This window comes from Paramacrobiotus metropolitanus, unplaced genomic scaffold, assembly GCF_019649055.1.
Source record: "Paramacrobiotus metropolitanus isolate TYO unplaced genomic scaffold, Prichtersi_v1.0 Parri_scaffold0000154, whole genome shotgun sequence".
NCBI lineage: Eukaryota > Metazoa > Tardigrada > Eutardigrada > Parachela > Macrobiotidae > Paramacrobiotus > Paramacrobiotus metropolitanus.
The window spans coordinates 48,044-65,963 of NW_026570374.1; the positions used below are offsets into that span (position 1 = coordinate 48,044).

General features: G+C 44.7%; 4 protein-coding genes across 4 annotated transcripts; all 4 read right to left on the reverse strand.

Annotated features, from left to right (window-relative positions):
* Positions 1-111: 111 nt before the first annotated feature.
* LOC129599745 (alpha-ketoglutarate-dependent dioxygenase alkB homolog 6-like) lies at positions 112-1,690 on the reverse strand. The gene is given in 6 exon segments (XM_055498057.1): positions 112-509; positions 512-695; positions 753-857; positions 918-964; positions 1,027-1,156; positions 1,264-1,690. Coding segments are annotated over 6 exon segments (726 nt in total). The 5' UTR covers positions 1,324-1,690; the 3' UTR covers positions 112-309.
* Positions 1,404-5,022, reverse strand: LOC129599765 (uncharacterized). The gene is made up of 8 exons (XM_055498076.1): positions 4,907-5,022; positions 4,534-4,638; positions 4,343-4,454; positions 4,164-4,263; positions 3,916-4,071; positions 3,565-3,714; positions 1,568-1,826; positions 1,404-1,457 (listed from the first exon to the last, which is right to left on the reverse strand). The coding sequence occupies exons 1-8, from the start codon at positions 4,970-4,972 to the stop codon at positions 1,404-1,406; spliced, it is 1,002 nt and encodes a 333-aa protein (XP_055354051.1). The 5' UTR covers positions 4,973-5,022.
* Positions 5,023-6,162: 1,140 nt separating this feature from the next.
* LOC129599746 (deoxynucleoside kinase-like) lies at positions 6,163-7,221 on the reverse strand. The gene is made up of 6 exons (XM_055498058.1): positions 7,174-7,221; positions 7,059-7,112; positions 6,831-6,994; positions 6,599-6,764; positions 6,432-6,509; positions 6,163-6,258 (listed from the first exon to the last, which is right to left on the reverse strand). Exons 3-6 carry the CDS (start codon positions 6,986-6,988, stop codon positions 6,187-6,189), a joined length of 474 nt encoding a protein of 157 aa, XP_055354033.1. The 5' UTR covers positions 6,989-6,994; positions 7,059-7,112; positions 7,174-7,221; the 3' UTR covers positions 6,163-6,186.
* An 8,100-nt stretch (positions 7,222-15,321) lies between these two features.
* LOC129599766 (5-hydroxytryptamine receptor 1D-like) lies at positions 15,322-17,379 on the reverse strand. The gene is made up of 3 exons (XM_055498077.1): positions 16,823-17,379; positions 15,569-16,184; positions 15,322-15,408 (listed from the first exon to the last, which is right to left on the reverse strand). The coding sequence occupies exons 1-3, from the start codon at positions 17,377-17,379 to the stop codon at positions 15,322-15,324; spliced, it is 1,260 nt and encodes a 419-aa protein (XP_055354052.1).
* Between the last annotated feature and the right edge of the window lie 541 nt (positions 17,380-17,920).

The following is a 17,920-nucleotide window of genomic DNA, read 5'->3' on the forward strand; positions in this document are numbered from 1 at the left end:
ATTTTATCTAAGTATTTTAGTTTGTTTTATTTCACTTAAGCATTTCGTAATTTCAATGTCTGGCCTCGGAAATCAGATGTGATTTTATCTGAATCAGTTGAATGTCTGCTAATTTAATTTTATTTTGACAGTTTAATCTTATTTCAATTTTAGTGTGTTTAATATTAAAACTGCATTTTATTCAAATTCCTACCAGGAAGGAAATACTTTGTGAATGATGCAAAATACATGAACCGACAGAAAACATTACTGCTACGCTTAAATCCGGAAAATTCACGTCCCGCATCGTGAGCGCGTTAAAAGGAGCATTCATTTCAAGACGCTGAGCTTGAACTTGGAGGTCTTGCTGGCCAGGCGCACGGTGAGGGAGACGCGCGTGTCCCGCTTAACCACCTGCCCCTCTGTCAATCCACACGTCTCCCGGTTGACAATCCGCTCGTCGACTGTATCCTCCTTGACTTCGCGGATCCCGTGGAGGTACTTGCTGTACATCTCCTCCCGGATGACGAGAGACTGCGCGCCGGGAGGTACAGGGAGAAGAGGTAGCGCGAGGGAGGCGCCGCCGGTCCTTCATGGTGGGCGTCCATCGGCGGGGCCGGGGCGTCGTCGAGGGGCTGGTGGAAGTCCAGGAGGGTGTGGCTGCCCAGGTTGAGGGTGGTGATGGTCGGGAAGAAGACCGGGCCGTCCACATGCGGCTGCGGAGGTACACAGATCAACATAAAGACGAAAGGACAGAACAGGCAGTGACTGACCATGATGCCCTGGCCGGGCTGGTACTCGTTGACCAGCACGTGGTTCGGGATGGCGGAGGCGAAGACGCCGAGCTGCGCGATCTTCTTGGCGTACACCTGCAGCCACTGCGCAACAAGAAACACTGTACAACAGGCTGAAAATATCATAGTGGGGCTGAGGCATACCGCGGGCAGGTCCTCGGCGATCATGCCTTTGGCGTGGGGATATCCGCCTGTGCGAGAGAGAAGACAGAAGACTAAGTCTTCTCAGTGCTTGAATTAAATTCAAGTGTACCCCAGTTCTGCAGGCGACGGTTGGCCAGCTGCGTCCAGCGCGGCTTGGGCGCCTCGTGCACCTTCTTCAGCAGGTAGGCTTCCTCCTCCGCGTTGATAAAGTCCGGGATCAGGTAGACGCTGCTGGGCACCTACAGCACAGCGCACACATTTACACTTGGCAAGTGCTGCCATGCTGATGCAGACTGCAGCTATCAAGCATGACGCCATCACGCATTCCACACAGATCAACACATACGTCCGCCACGCGATAATCCTCCAGATTCGCACTGGCAGCATCAAAAATCACCGGCTCCATGATTGTATGTTGGCAAGTTGAGAGATTGCGGATGAATTCAGCTCACTAGTCGTGCGGCTCGTGCCTAGTGGCTGCACTGCTCAGTGCTCACTGTGTTCAGCCAACACTTCGTGTAGTGCCTCTTCACACAAGGACTGCAAGCAGCAAGATTAATCGTAAACTGGTTCTGCCAATGGCGGGTAGGTAATAATGTACAAGTGGGCCTGAAATGAAGTGGGCCGAGAATGCTAGAATGCAAGCATGCCGGGATACGAGGCTCCATACTGCGGGCCTGCTTGTATGCTGGGCTGCGGTATGCGGCGCTGTGGAAATGCCGAGCTGCGTATATGCTGGGCTGCATACTGCGGGCCTGCTTGTATGCTGGACTGCGGTGCGGCGCTGCGGGAATGCCGGGCTGCGTATATGCAGGGCTGCGGTCTGCGGCGTTGCAGAACTTGCGGTTGCGGGACTGCGGTTTGCGGGACTGCGGCGCTGCGGGACTGCGGCGCTGCGGGACGGTGGTACTGCGGCGATGCAAAATGTATTTATATGGTGTTGCTAGGTCTTGATATTGAAATTGATATGATGCCACTGGCTTTGAACTTTCGCGTATGCATGCATTTTTTCGTATGGTACTTTTAAAGCAAAATGGCGTTAAAATTGAAAGAATTTTTGAATTTAATCGATGATTGCGATCAAAAAGCCTTCGAGTTTTGCATCGAGCACGGTCTTTTGAGATCGGAAATTGTATGTCCTGCTCATAGTGAAGAAATACTACGCATTACACGTAGAAGTGATCGTTCACTCTTCCCATGGACATTTCGGTGTAGTCAGCCACCTTACAGCAAGTATTCTGCGAAGACTGGCACTTTTTTTGAAGAATCACATCTTCCACTTCATAAAGCAGTTCAGTTGATGTACTTTTGGGCTCATGAAATTTTTAACCAACGAAAATTGTGTTTCCATTTTAATTTTAGCGAACACACTGTCGTCCAGGTGTCATTCATGCTGCGAAATGTATGTGAAGCAAAAATAATTAAGGATTTGTCGGTTGCGAAAATTGGTGGCATTGGAATGACAGTCGAGATTGACGAATCGTTAATTTTTAAAAGAAAATACAATCGTGGAAGACTCTTGTCAAACGAAAGAAAACAGCAATGGGCGTTCGGGGGTATTTGCAGAGAAACAAAAGATGCTTTTATTGTTTTTGTCAATGACAGGGCTGCTGAAACATTACTGCCAATTCTACAAGCACATGTTTTGGAAGGCACACTAATTATGAGTGATAAGTGGCGGGCATATTGCCGCATTGAAGAAATGGGGTATGATCACCTAACAGTGAATCATTCTGAGAATTTCGTGGACCCGACTACCGGCGCATGTACAAATCGCGTAGAGAACATGTGGCGATGGCTGAAAGATTCTTTGCCATCAAATGGAACTACGGATAAGATGGCCGATTCGTATATTTGTGAATTTTATGGAGAAAGAAGTATGACGCAAATCATGATGGTTTCGATAATATTATGAAGCATATTGTGGAATACTGTAATCATGAACTGGACGTTTCGAATGATGAGTAAATAAATTAAAGAAAGATCGTAAATAAAAGAAATATCTTTGTACTAGCGAATCCGATGGAGTGAGGAATAAGGTTAATAATAAATATAATCAGTAAAGTAGGAATACGATTTTGTACGATAACGATGCTGGCCTAACTTTTGTACGATAAATTTTATACGTACAGTTATTTTCTTTGTGTTTTTGCGCTATAGTACAGTACGATTACGAAGTATCTGTATTGTGCATACTGTACACACTGCACACAACACGCATGCGTTAATAGTGAATACGTGAATATTTTATACGTACAGTTATTTTCTTATTTTCTTGTTTTCTTGTTTTCTAGTTTTCTTATTTTCTTATTTGCTTATTTGCTTATTTTCTTATTTTCTTATGTGTCTGTACATACTGTACTGTCTGTTGCCTGCATACTGTACAGACAACACGCATGCGTGGATAGTGAATACGTGAAGCATTATGTACACATAGCACGTACGTATGTCAATAAATATGCACAAGTAAATATGTACAAGTTGCATACTAGCAAAACTTTAATCGTTTAACTGAGTTTTGTACAATTGTTGTACGACGTATATGTAGCTCAAAATTAGTTTCATAATCCGATGTAGCAAAATCGAGATTTTTTCCAAAATCCGAGGATTGATAATCCGTAGCTTATTGCCTTCTTTGAAAAATTGCGAATAGTCTGCGATTGTGTCCTGGAACATAACACCGCGAATTTTAGCACTTTGGTCTGCTATATCGAAGGAGAGGAACTCTCCAGCCTTTCCGTCTTTGAACCATTTCGTGGGTCCTTTTACATTTGAGATGACCCCATCGATCGTACAGCTAGCAATAAAAATATTTAGTCAGTTATCTCCAATCTATATTGTGGATCGTGCTATGTTCTAAACAAAAAACAATAATTCTTAATTTTATTAATAATTTCAAAGTAATTTCTGCATTGATAATAATAGTGATACTAATTAATGTTATGTTTTAACAGCAGTCGGTTAAGTGTATTGTCATGGTGCAGACCGACAGCATTACTTGGCTGATTCCAGATTCAGTTCGATAATCAACATTTCTTTCGACGTGCGAAAGTTTTCTCGTTTAATGCCAATCGGTTCCCATTCATCTACCATTTTTTGAATTCTGTCTGCGGCGGTATCGAGTAGTTGGAAACTTTGAATGAACAGAAATTTTCTAGAAAATTATAGCGGCCGTTATTATAGTTTCTGAACAGAACAGTTATTAAAGGATTGTAAATTTGTTATAGAAGTTTATTGTTATCTTACTCCGGTGAAGTGTGAATCACGCTGACGTTTATCAGTTTTGCGACTTTGGGAAGAACTGCTGCTTCGATTAAAGTATTTAGACTTCTGTCGATCTGGACATCTGCAGAAAACATGTCTGTGTAAATATTATCAAAAATACGAAAATCAGTAAATAAATATTATCAATATTGCTTCCGCACTCGATGTTAAATTAAATGCGTCCTGTATTGTTAACAGCCATGTTCCGTTGATGTGCCGTTTATGGCGTACGATGACCAGATCGCTTTGTAATACGTCCCCGTTTATGATTTGCTGCAAATACACATAATTTTAGTATGAAGGTGTTTTTCTTACGAGTATTCTAATGAATATATTTATTACGAGAATAAACCTGTATGACAGGCGTCTGGTTAGAAGGCAAAGCCGTGCACGATATGTCTTCTTCATCTGGTAGATTGATATCCTCGAGAGAAATATTCATTTTGGCAGCTTCATTCTATAAGTATATTTTTTCCAACCAAAGATATGGTGCTTGAAACACTTCATAACACTTCACTTGAAACACACTTGAAACACTTCCACTAGCATAAATTTCATGTAGATCATCAAGAATTCTATAATTTGTTGAGTGACCTTTAAGAACTAATTGTCAAGGTTACAAGGGAAGATATTTGAGTGCAGCGATAAGTACTTATATGAATACAGTAGTACTACAAGCATTACTAAATGTACAAAATGCACGTATTGCAATGTTTAAAGCTTACGTTAGGCAAAGCAGTTGATACTTGAAACGAAGAATGTATCAATTCCATGACTTGACGTTCCAACATTGTGATTGTGTATGTTGCAAATTTTCCACAGGAAGCAGATTTGCAAACAGAGTCAGTACAACGAAATTGCAGGGATGTGCTTCCATCCACGTGCACAAAATAAACATTGTTGTGTTTATGCCTCTTTTGGCAATAAGGCAATGCTGTTGTCCGCGAGTAATACAAAGCAACACATCATGTTTTTTTTGAAAACTGCATCGAACCGAGCAGTAGATTACGATAGTTTTCTGACCATTTGATTAATATCTGAATAAAAGCCTTACAAATATCAGATGAAAAATTCGCTTGTCCAAGCGCACTGACTGCATCAAAATGTAAGTCGTGTGTTTTGATTGCCCTGATATCTACTGCCACAAATCAAAGACTGCATAAAAATCAAATAATTACATTTGATTTGTCCACATTCTGTCGTAAGGTTATGGAGTACAAAATTATTGGTCGCGCCTTTCTTGTTGCACATGAACATGCGGAAATTTTGATTTCGACTGTAAACAGATAAATCCACGCAGTCGATGTATGTGATATTTAAAAGATCAGCTTTAAGTTCGTTCGCTAAACTTTTGTGTTCTTGATTTCCAGCTGCTAAAATGGCAGGCCAAATTAAATGATAGCTTTCTTTGCGATCAGTAGTAGCGTCAAGCACAATAACTTTGTGCGACTTCTTTTTCAATCCGATGTATTCGATGATTTGTTTCAGTAAAGTAAGCAGTAATCTGCATTTAATTGTCTGCGGGTAAACAAGCTCGATATCCATATAAAACTTGCAGTAATAGCCAGGTAAAAGAATTTCATAAAAAGATCGTTCGGACGGATTTCGTGATAAAAGTAATGAATACATCTCAGCTTGCGTACAAACAAGAAACTTTCTGCATCCGCTGGTCAGAATTTGTTCGGCAAATACGTGTTCGCCATCTTTAAGATGATGAATCGCATGTTGCAACTTAGAGTACCACAACATGGTTATTTGTCTTTGCGGAAAGATAAGCAGACAAATGTAGTGTAGTACTCGAATTTATTAAGTATTTTATAACATCATTGAATTGTCACAGCGCAACAGCTTAATCAGCTTCTGCTGTATGTACAATATGCAGCTGATCTGTGTATCGTACGAAGAAAAACTACGTATTTGCAGTGGCTATGATAATGTAGTTACTGTACGTGTAGCGTAGTCTAGCGGTTACGTTAATGTAGGATAGAGATAATGTACGTACTTATTAAATGAGGCGGAAAATCTGCTCCTTGATATCAGCATATAATTGTGCTTGTGGAATTTCGGCATTCATAGTCTATAATTCCAAAGTATAGGTTTTAGTCCGATTTGTTATTGACGTGCAGTGCGCACCACCGCAGGTCTGCATAATTATGATAATAATTATGATTTTCGTATTCTCTATGACGATATTAACTATGATTTCGTATTTGGACTATAGCATTTCGATTAATATTGTTATTGAATTACCATAATAATACTGGGAACCGGAAAGCACTTTCCACTGAGCCATGTATCGTAAAGTTCATTAAGCTTTGTAAGATACGCCTAAAATGGACATTCATATAATATGACCTTTTATAAACTTCCAATTAAATTGCTGTGCAGTTCGATGAAGCTACTAAAATTTGAGTGACCTTTGTGATGCAACTTTCTTCTTCTCGTCCGCGGCAAAGAATTCGTTGTTGCAAAGTTTCAACCGAAGCTTTGAGATAAATAATCATTGTCACTGGCAGGTGTTTAGCCGAGTAATTTTGAAATAGTTCGTCAAGCTTTTCGTACTCCACATTCTCCAGCAGTTCGCTTAAAAACGTAAAGTAGGTGTTTAAAATAAGTATGCTTACTACAATACTTTCAAATGTGTTGTACCTCGAGCGCAGACTTTCAGTAAAAACGTAACGCGCACTGAAAATTGATCTTTCAAATACAGTAATTGTTTCGGTGGCAAGATTTTTTTGGCGGTCCATCATGCTTTGCATAACCAGCTTTTGAAAGTCAAAGCCGTATTTGCGTGGATCTTTGTACATTAGATCCTGAAATATATGTGAGCGAACTGAATTACATATTTATCTACTAATTATTTGTCTGCAGGTTAACCAGCAAATTTCGGTTGTCTTTCGTTTTCCAAATTTCAACTGGTTCTTCAAAAGCCTTAAAAGTAATGAACAATATTAGATTTACAGATAAAAAAATTACAGACAAATTAAATTACTTGAATACGGCAGTCTGCTCCCAGATATTTTATGAGATCTGTTTTCCCGCATCCAATATTTCCTCGATAATAATCTGCATGGATGAGTTATATGAAGAATGGTGAAGTGCTTCTTTATGTTGATAACTTTACTTTAGTTACTTTTAGGCTAGTAAAACATAATACCTGTGAACTCTCCTATGTAGTACTCGTTTCTATGTATTGTAAATTTTTTTTTGTTAGATCGTTGTATCAAGGCAACTAGATTTCGTAAAGTATAAAAAATAATATAATAGAGTCAAAACACAGTAAGGGCTGTTTACAAAACGCAAATACTCCGTAATAATCTGTAGTAAAGTAGTTCTCTGTAGTACAGTATTAACGATAATTTGTAGTACGTGTAGTAAAGTATTTCTCTGTACCACCACTGTCCGCTACCACGACTACTGTCGTAGACACTACTGCCGTATCTCGTAACAGTCCATAAATTCAGGCCTGACCTTTCCAATACACATTTACACGCTTACCCTGTGTATAGTAAAGAAAGCAACTTCAAACAATATAAATACTGTATATAAATGGTAAGATAATAACTGGAAACGCATGGTTTTGTTGCTATGCAGTCAGTTATGTAAAGAACACACTAATGCTATGTAGTACTGATAACACTTTGTGGTACATATCATAAATTTGTGGTACTGATACAGTGTTGTCGAGTCAACTTGCCACCTTTTTTTTCAGTGAGTCGTATCCGATTAGCATACAGCTTACTGTAATACGTAGTACTGGTGGTACATAATACTGATAGTACCGATGTACTTAGTACTACTAATAGTACTTGTTGTTGTTGTTGTTGTTAGGATTTTACAAAGTATTCTGTATTTATTAATAGCCAAATTACTATATCCAAGGCGAAAGCCGCTGCGGCAGCTGCGACCTATTGTACCAATGCACACCAACGTGCATTTGTTAAAAGTAGGTTATAATTAATACAGCACTGGAAAAGGTTAATTAGTTTTCTTAACTACACCAGCAACTACTCGTTAACTGAAAATGAACTCTTCATTGAAAGGAAAGTTGTCCGCCGTATCGAAACATGAGGCTAAGTTCGTGCAGGAAGTCTGCATTAAGAATTTTAGCCACCAGGTTGAAGACTACGTGTCTGGTGATTTATTGAACTGCATAATCTACCATGCTCAGACCAACAGAACAAAAGAGATGGCTGTTTATGGTTCGTTGTTGGCTACAACAGCAACAATTTCCGCAGAGAAAGTTCTGTTGCAAATCACAGAGAACTACAAGAAACAATGCCCAGCCATTAACTTGCTTATTGTTTTGCAATCCGGGGGGAGGAAAAAGCACAGCTTTGCAGGACTACTGTACAGACTTTCTGGATGCAATTTCACAAAAAAAGAACAAGAAGTTCTATGATAATCCGCATACATTTGGAGGTAACAGATTTGTGTTTATAAATGGACATATACAATAATTATCCATATACAATAATTATTATTCATCACAATATTTCTTTTAATTTTGTACACCATTAATTTTAATTTTGTACAGTTTAAACACGCCACTGTTTACACACACTTCTACACTAACGAACGCACTTTCACAAACTATAACTTTGTTTTAGCTTATCGTACATTTCTTGCCGACACCAAAGGATTTGGTTCTGTCATAGCTGACGAAATAGCGGGAACACTCGGTACACTAACATTGGCAGAGGAAAACGCAGCAAGCCTGATGAACAAAGTTTGGGGAGGACAAAGCTTAAACGTGTCGTATAAAACAGCAGGATCGTTGAAGCTGCCTCGCAGTTCGTCTGCGTTTTTCGGTAGTTTGCATCCGCAGCCATTCTGTAATATTCTTAAATCTTGGACAGCCGGAAACGGCTTGGAAGACCGGTTGCTGGTCACTGCAGTCGATAACATCGTTACTGATATTCCGGAAAGCAGAGAAGCAAAACAGCGTCTGCCAAAGCCGGTGGTTGACTTGAAAGAAATGTTTATTAAATTGTATGAATATTTGGACAAACATCCTGGCTTATTACTCACTTATTCGGAAGAAGCTTTCGAATTTATTGCGAAAATATCTTCGGATGTAAAACGGATGCGCATTCTACACAACCAGAAAATTGCCAACGGTGAGTCATCTATGGATAGATCGGATTTTGTTTCGAAGTTGAGGACAACATTCAAAAGTTTCAATGCTGTCCCACATATTGAGCTCGTCCTATCAGAGTATGCTTACTATCAAGGCAATCATTATTCCCGATAAAGTACCATTGGAAACAGTGCAAAAGTCATACAATTTTGCTGATATCAGCGGAGGTGCCTTCAATGAATACGAAAACATCAGGCCGGCAACATGTGCTAAACCCACAAATTTCTCTCTTGTTCTTACACCGGGCGAATTTACAACATGTCGTATACATAATGACACATACGGATCCAGAAAAGCATTTGTGAGGCTGACAGAAACCGAGTTTTCTAATGCGGCGCTACAAATGCAAGAGGACGGTCTGGGCATTATAAAAGTTTTGTCATGTCCAACGGCAAAGAAGGAAACGTTCTGTATAAATGCCCCTGCTGAAATTGACAAGCAGATTTTGATCGCTGCCGGGCTGATTTTCACGGTTTACGAAAGTGCCTACAACGCGGACTTTGCATTACCACCATCCAAGAAACGTGAACTCTCGGAAATAATTGAGCAACTAAAAAATCAAAATCCTTACAACCGCAAAGCTTCAACTGAACGCGGCACCAAACGAGTTGCGCCCGACGATGAATATCCGATGGGAGTAAACATCTATTGACCATCGATTCCTAATACTGTGCACTCGCATTAAGTTTAATAACTACACATTTACGCTTATGTTACTAGTCGTAACGAAAACGAGTCGTACCGTTAAAATTGCTTCATGCTGTTACCAGAATTCAAAACATGGATATTATTTAAAGGTTAAAACATAAAGATTAACAATAGTAAGCTCGCTAGCGAAAACCTACATATAACTGGAACGGGTGTTATTATATGTAGAAAATGTTTTCCGCTGGCAAATTTGTCAGCACATCACACATTCGCAACCTGTATCAGTTTCACAGGATGCCGCAGTTTCGTAGGCTACTGCAGTTTTGCGGCCTATCGCAGTCTCGCAGGATGCCGCAGTTTCGCAAGATGCCGCAGTTTCGCAGGATGACACAATTTTCAGATTGTAATGACTTGATATTCCAGGGTCCCACCCCCCCACACCATAGACATTAACAAGTATCCATGCAACACTGTCCCACTAGTGCACTGATGCCGGCGGGTAATTCCTCAAAAACTCTATATCTTCCAAATGAAACCGGAATATTCAATTTCAAAAAGCATAGAACTGGAGAATGTGGTAAACGGTAAGTATTTACAACTTTCAACTGAACTCTTTGGAAGAATCTGCAGCTTCATAAACTGCCAGATGGCAGATGCGATGACACTGACGGCAGACTGCCGTGTCACGCTTGGAGTGTCTGCTCGTGGCCGCCCTCAGGTTGCAGTTACAGCACGATGCTGTACAGCCTGTACTTGGGTGCACGGCCACGCACTCGTACAGTCGTGATTTAATTAATTATTGTACGACTCTACGATTACCACGATTATTGGTACGATAAATTATTTAGAATCGGCGGTATACAGATCACAAAAGTCAGAATTTTTCAGTCAGGGTAAAGATGGGCTAATTCCTCAGCCGACAGCAGAAATAAGTGGCCCAGTCTAATTAACCGAACATCTCATCTAATTAACCGATATTGGCGCTGTTCCCATGACACGTACAGGCCGCATTTCCGCGTTGGATTTCGATGCTGAACCGCTGGCGCAGATTCTCCATCGCCCGTATCTCGCCCGTTTCCTGGCGAATCATCTGCCCGAGCTGGGTGACACAGGCGAGTGGCGTCTGTTCCCAAAAGGTCCGAATGCTTCGACGCCTACTGCCCGGCCGAAACATGTAGTCTGGTGTGATGTCACGATACTTCGCCACTTTATTCTGCTCGGCACACGCCGCGGCTGCTCCCGCTTGTTTCGCTGTTGCCGCGATTATTATATCTGAATAAGGATGTCTGAACTTCTGAGTAAATCTTCCTCTCAAAACTGAATTTTCGTTATATACTTGTAGATTTGTATACAGGCTTTATTCCCTTGTCGACTTACAATGAGCAACTATAACTTCCGTCTTTTATCACGCTGTTTAGACTACGGAATCGGTCGGTGCAAGTCATACGCACAACTCACTGCCTGCCAGCTCCACAGTCCAGACCAGACAAGAACGCAGAATCTTTGTACAGGTCAGCATTCCCAAGCAGCTTAAGCTTAATTCTCCGTTGTACAGCGACGGTAAATTACACATGAACCGTCGATACTCGTATCGCTTAATGCGCGAACGGAACGCAAGCCTTGCGTCGGTCACGGCCCAAATGCTGGCAAAGGTCATGGCGGACCCTGACCGATCTGTTCCGAGGAATGGCAGAGCGCTCGCGACCATCTCCTAGGCCTATATGATAGATACGCGGAACGCGTAACGAACGTTACCTTTTGAATGAACGGCAGACGGAAAGCATAACGAGCGGTATCTGCGCATACCGTGTTAAATCTGTTCAACTTAACTCGCACAATCTTTCTAACAACAAAGAGCTGCATTGACTTGAGTGTGGACCTGTGGTCGTGTGTGTAGATAATAGTTATAGTCTACTTCGCACACGTTAAATTGTTGCAGGTATGTTTGTTTTACTTGTCTCCGCAGAAACCTAAGAAAACCTAAGAAACCTAAGCAAACCTTAGAAAACCTAAGAACTACCGTAGGAACTTTTTTGGCAGTACCAGTGCGACAGTATACGCCCAGCCGAATGACAGGTGGCGCCACTGGTGGCGCATAGCGGACTACATGCCGTCATTGACTGCATGCTGGCATTTCCGTTATTTTGTTAAGCCGATCCTTTTACATTGCGAAAACCTTATACTAGTACTGTTGTGAATCTTTGAGCCTCTCTGTCCCCGCTAGAAACGATGCAGCTGTATCAGCCGCTGTTGGCGAATGGCAGTCAAATCAGCTACAACAACACGGTTGCCGTTCGCAGCGACGACGCGTCCGACGCCACGTGGTGGTTGGGATACATCCAGGATATGGACGGCGAGCGCGCCTTCGTCCACTTCGACTCCGCCACGACCGCAGCGCGCTGGTTGCCCGTGAGCGACGTCTGGCCGCTGCCGTTGTACTGGGACACTGACCGCGTCATGGAAGGTTACCACAACGTTGCCGTATTCGCGGCACTGCGCGATGACGATACGGGTGCGCTGCGCTTCCGAGCCGCCGTCATGCTGGACGCGCTGTGGGGCTGTATATCGTGCAGTGTGATGTTGTGCATCCGCACCGGCGCTGGCGAAACCCGTTCCGAGGTGGTCCACCAGCGCCAAGTGGCCGCTGCGCTGCCACCAGCGGATGCCTCCCTCTCCTCTACACCAGGAACTGCATTCCCTTCGACCAAGCCGGCGCCCTTCTCAACGGGCCGGCCGACACATTGTGCATGATCAAACATATGTGTGACGCTCTGCGCCAGGATTCCGTGGCCCGAACGAAGTCGACACAGCGGTATCTGGGTGACTGCTGCCGCTTTCACCTGCGCGTCGAAGCGGGTGTTTGCGTCTTCATCATCGTCGGTCTCGCGGTGGACGCGCAGGCGCCACACACGCTAGCTGAAACCTTACCGCACATCCTGCAAACGCATCTGGCCACCCGCGCTCATCTAACAGTAACGCCGATCCGTAATCGAGTATTCTGTGCCAGTGTCGATATTCCTCGCGAAACCGGTTAGCACTGTTAACGATATCTTAAGTATAGAATTTTCGAAATGAACCACAAAAAGATTTTCAGTAGACTGGTAAGATATCTCCGTTAATGGATTTGACTACTGCAAAGGGATAATAATAATAATAATAATAATAATCTATCAGCCGGTACTCAACATAGTCAGATTTAGCAACGTTTTCCTCTTAGTTGTCGACGTTGATGCACTGCTGTGGACTGCCGGTATCCGGGATTTACCGCCGTCGCTACTAAGCGACATCTTGACACATTTGGACTTGCATTCCAACATGAGAGCGCAACGGTACGCGATATCTTCGCGGAGTTTTATCCTTGAAGATCGTTATTCTTAAAGGTCACGATCGACTGCACAAGGTGTGCGTCTTGTGGCAGCTGTTGCTGAGCAGTCCGCGCATGAGAGAACACATCAGCATTTCGTTGGAAAAGTGCTGCCCGCTGACAGGCGACGCCGACAAGTGCGCCCTGCGAGCAGACTCCGATGACTGCTTTACGATGGCCTCGCTGCTCAGCCGCTCCATCAACGCAACGACCATCAGTCTGAGCCTGCTGAGCACCTTGCCACTGTACCAGCCTCATTCTTGCAACCCATTCTACGGACCAGGCAGATTAAACTACGCTGGCTGCTGCTCCAAGACCACATTAACCCCGAACCCAGAGGCTACCAGCGGCGACAACCGTCGCGGGTCACGCACGGGACCGCGCGGGATATCACGGTCTATCGGCCCGTGTGCCGCTTCGTCTGGCTGCGCAACTGGACCGTGGCCGGCCTTTTCGGTCGACAGATGCACGATGCCTTTGTCAGTAATGGCCACTATTATGTGGAAGATCTCGACGTGCAGGTGACCGCTCGTTCCTTGCCCGCGCAGGAGCGGCAGTGGATGCTGCCGCTCACGGAGCGGTCGCACGAACTGCCCATCGACCAGCTGCAGATCCGTATTCCCCGAATGCTGCTACGCTGCAGCGAGGGCAAGATGCACATGACCTGTCGCGTCATGTCCGCGCTGAACGACCACTTCCCGCCGGTCACGCCGGAGATGCTGGCAAAGGTCACGGCGGTACATGAGCGCTGGCAGCGCACTCTGGCATATCCCGAGGAATGGCAGCGTATTCGCATCTATCTGCAATTGTAAGTCCCAGTGCGATAGAAATACTCTGTATCGATAGCGATAGAAATTACATGTACCGCCAGCAGGAGTGTTAATTGCCTTTCTCTACTGCATATTGGTTGCTGTGTTATGAAGATCAAAATCCTTATTTTAAAACATTTTACCGACCACATCTCACGGTGAGAAACATCTTGAAATTAGTCTTGCTGCAGCTTACTCCGAATGTTGCTCCGCGCCTTCCGCGCTTCTTGCCCCCGCTTATGCGTTCTTGCTCCTCAGCTTGCGTTGCTCGCTGAATCTTGCTACACTGTACTTGCTAATAAACACTAGCGATGATCTCGTGTTGTGTTGCTTAACCGTCATGGGATGATCGCGCATCATCCCATCGTTGTCACCCGGTAAACGGTAGTCAGCTTCCGGTCAGCATCGCTGCCGATCGTACCAGCCTTTCCCACACTAACCGCCGACAGATCGTGGTAAGGTGGATTAACCAACCCACTAGAACAGCAGTCAGACCGGCTGCTGTTACAAAAGAAGGTTTGTGTACGGGCAGTAGGTAAGTGCCAAGGCATGGCGTGTAGTGACTGATCCTTGTACTGCCCGAAAGCCAGCTGTGCAAACGCTGAACCAGGTACTGGAAAACGAACCTGCCACGTACTAATTATATTTTTTGTGGTGCAGGTTTAGTGGATTTCACTGGGATGGAAGACCGAAAGCCTGGGACGACGTGGATCTGCGGGTTGTAAATGTATCCACCTTGAGCAAACTGGCCATCTACGGGATCAACGAGGTGTTCCGTGTGAGGCCAGGCAACGGCAGTGCTGATTCTACTAACAGGCATACATGTATAGCTAGCACGTGGCTGTCTGCTTTGACAAAATAATAGTGTCCGGATTGCGTTGCAGTCGCGCTAGCTGGGAACGTGTGCACTCTAACTGCTCAACGCTCGTGTTGCATGATGCTTCGCATATTCTGCATGATCGCTTAGCTATCCGTCGCGATAAATAAATTATCGCAGTGAGTGCGTTTGTATGCGAGCTGTACTCGTTGTAAAAACCACTGCCTACTTAGTTGAAAACTCAATGGATCGAATGCGCGACAACCGATAGAATAAGCGGCACATCTTGGTACATAATCCTTAGTCGTTATTAACACCAGGAAAGATCATACAAGGTGAGAAAGGCATGCTGCTGGTCAATCTCACAGCAGCAGCACGCAAGCCTGCAAAGTTGTCTTCCACCGGAAATCGTCTTGGACGTTGTCGTGCTCGTTTGCACGCTCCACTTCCTGCTATCCATTTCGTCATGATCAGCTGATCATTCCTTGAATCCGACAGTGCAGCGCATTCGCTCCATCGATCAACGCATTCGCGGCACAAATCAGACAGTACAGCTGTGACCTTTAGCTGCCTTTTAGACCCGGTCAATTTGGCGGGAAAACTGCATACTGGAGCTGGTGGCGAAGAAGCCGGGCGCGATTTTTCGCGGCGCCGCCCCGGGGCGCAGTCGGCGGATGACCTTTCGAAGCCCCGCAACCGGCGCGCCAGGAACAGCCGGACGTCGTCCAGCATGAGCGCCATGAAGAAGGGATCGAGCGCCGCCTGCAGCGACCACAAGATCCAGCTGACGCGGAACAACGTGCTGAGATCCTGGTCGGTGAAGAGGACGGCGGTGTAGTAGCCCTGCGAGGGGATCCAGTTGACCATCACGCTGCCCGTCACCAGCGTCAGCACCAGGAACCCGTGCACGTTCTTGCGCGCCTTCACCTCGCTGGGATGCGAGTGACCGCCGCCCGTGGTGGCCGTCCCGGAGACGGTGGGCGCGGTGCGGGTGGGCCGGCCGCCCTCGGAGTCGGAGGCGGAGCGGCTGCGCTTCTGCATGGTGGCCATGTACAGGCTGCGCTCGCCGTTGGGCCCGGCGGCTTTGGCCTGCCGGCGGCGCCAGTCGACGTAGATGCGCAGGTAGGCCACCGCCATCAGGAAGATGGGGATGTTGAAGTTGAGGAACTGCGTGATGATGCCCCACAGGCGCTGCCCCGGCACCGCCACGTTCAGATTACAACCGCTGCAAAAAAATGGCCATTTACATATTATAATCATTAAAATGTATATACCACACAAACTTATGACGACACGTATATATTAAACATATACTAAATATTAAATATATACGGGACGGGATTTTTATTGGGTTACACAAATGAACATTGTTTAAACGCTAAATCACGCAATAACATTATTTCAACACATAGTACACTTCATCCAGCCTCCTACCGATGCAGAAGGTTTCCTGAGCGCAAGCAGCATTACCTCGCATTAAAGCAATACTGATTCTCTGCTTCAGGAACTGAGTGGACCGCTTTTCCTGGGTCCTCTCAAAAAGCATCTTACCAATACGTATGTATTAAATATATACGTATTTCGTATATATATTTTTTATGTATGTATAAAATTTTCATACATATATAAAAATATATATAAAAATACGTATATATAAATGGAAAATTAGTTACTTATATATATATGCATATATAAAACATATATGCATATATGATATACATACATTTTATACATATAAAAAAAAATTATCTCTACAACTATTTACTTTAGAACTATAGTAACTATTTGTACAAATTGCGCTTTAAGCAATAATGCGCGAATGTGGTCAAAAAATGTCCGACATTTTGTATGTATGCTACTGACCCGGTCAGCACCGGAAGTCGGTAATAAGCGGCGTCCAAGATCCATCCCGATCCCAGACACACGTGGACGTACACCCACATGCCGGCACACAGCGCCCCGGCCACCCTTAGGGAGTGGTGCGTGCGGTAGTGGTGCGGGAAGGTCATGGCCCAGAGGCGGTTGGTGGTGATGAGGAGGTGGGACTGCACCACGCCGGCGGCCAGCGGGTAGTTGGCGTACAGGTACAGACTACACGCGCCCTCCCCGATGGCCCAGGTGGCGTGCAGGTCGTTGTAGATGTCCAGGGGGTTCTGCGCCAGGACGAAGAGCAGGTTGGCGCACATCAGGTTGACCTGGTACAGCGTGAAGGGCCGGCTGCTGAAGGAGAACTTGCGCGATAAGAGCATGATCACCAGGACGTTGGATACCACCACCAGCGTGAAGACGATGATGGTGAAGATGGGGGCGTATGTCCAGGGCGCCGCCAGGTCGGCGGGGGTTGAGGCGTTGCCGGTCTGGTTGGGACAAAGTGCCGGGTCGGTGGAATTCAGCATTAACGTATCGTTTAAGCATTGCATGGTATATATCCGTATAATTAATAAGAATTTAAAAAATTGGAAATCGGTCGGTCGATCCGCAGTTCAAAAATTGAATAAAAAATCAACAACGGGATACGTCCAGATTATTCAGTCCTTCGTTGCCGGTCATATGTGGCTGTTTAGCAGGCTAGAGTCTCGTTCGTTATCGGAATTAACCAGACTAGAATTCCCGGATAAAAAAGCGGAAATCGATTAGTCGTTCCGCATTCATAAATTGGATATTAAAATACACAATCAGCGCATATATATAAAATATGCCCAGCGATGGGTTGGGGCAGAGAAGCACGTTTCTGCGCAATATGCGTCCAAAGCATCTGCGTTTTTACTCGCACGTTGTCGCGAAGTGTCGGCACAATGCGGGATGTAAGAAACGAGATTTGCCGAGTGTTGCTTAATTGACGCAACTGCCTGTTAAGCTGTCTCCGTTGCGAGTGGATGCGGGAAGGAAGAGGGCAGGTAAGGCGGCCGGAAGTGGAAGAAAGCGGCGCTCCTGAGTGCCGTGTCCGATCGCGGATGCCGG

Bases quoted from the DNA above. Each gene is read 5' to 3' on its own strand.
- LOC129599765 (XM_055498076.1), bottom strand. From the start codon at position 4,972: ATGTTGGAACGTCAAGTCATGGAATTGATACATTCTTCGTTTCAAGTA. The intron at 4,639-4,906 runs GTAAGCTTTAAA...ATATACTTATAG, and splicing joins TATCAACTGCTTTGCCTAAC to AATGAAGCTGCCAAAATGAA. The intron at 4,455-4,533 runs GTTTATTCTCGT...GTGTATTTGCAG, and splicing joins ACCAGACGCCTGTCATACAG to CAAATCATAAACGGGGACGT.
- LOC129599746 (XM_055498058.1), bottom strand. From the start codon at position 6,988: ATGTACAAAGATCCACGCAAATACGGCTTTGACTTTCAAAAGCTGGTT. The intron at 6,510-6,598 runs GTCACTCAAATT...TGTCCATTTTAG, and splicing joins AAGAAAGTTGCATCACAAAG to GCGTATCTTACAAAGCTTAA. The intron at 6,259-6,431 runs GTAATTCAATAA...TTGGAATTATAG, and splicing joins CGGTTCCCAGTATTATTATG to ACTATGAATGCCGAAATTCC.
- LOC129599766 (XM_055498077.1), bottom strand. From the start codon at position 17,379: ATGCAATGCTTAAACGATACGTTAATGCTGAATTCCACCGACCCGGCA. The intron at 16,185-16,822 runs GTCAGTAGCATA...ATTTTTTTGCAG, and splicing joins CGACTTCCGGTGCTGACCGG to CGGTTGTAATCTGAACGTGG. The intron at 15,409-15,568 runs GTATGCAGTTTT...AATGGATAGCAG, and splicing joins CTTCTTCGCCACCAGCTCCA to GAAGTGGAGCGTGCAAACGA.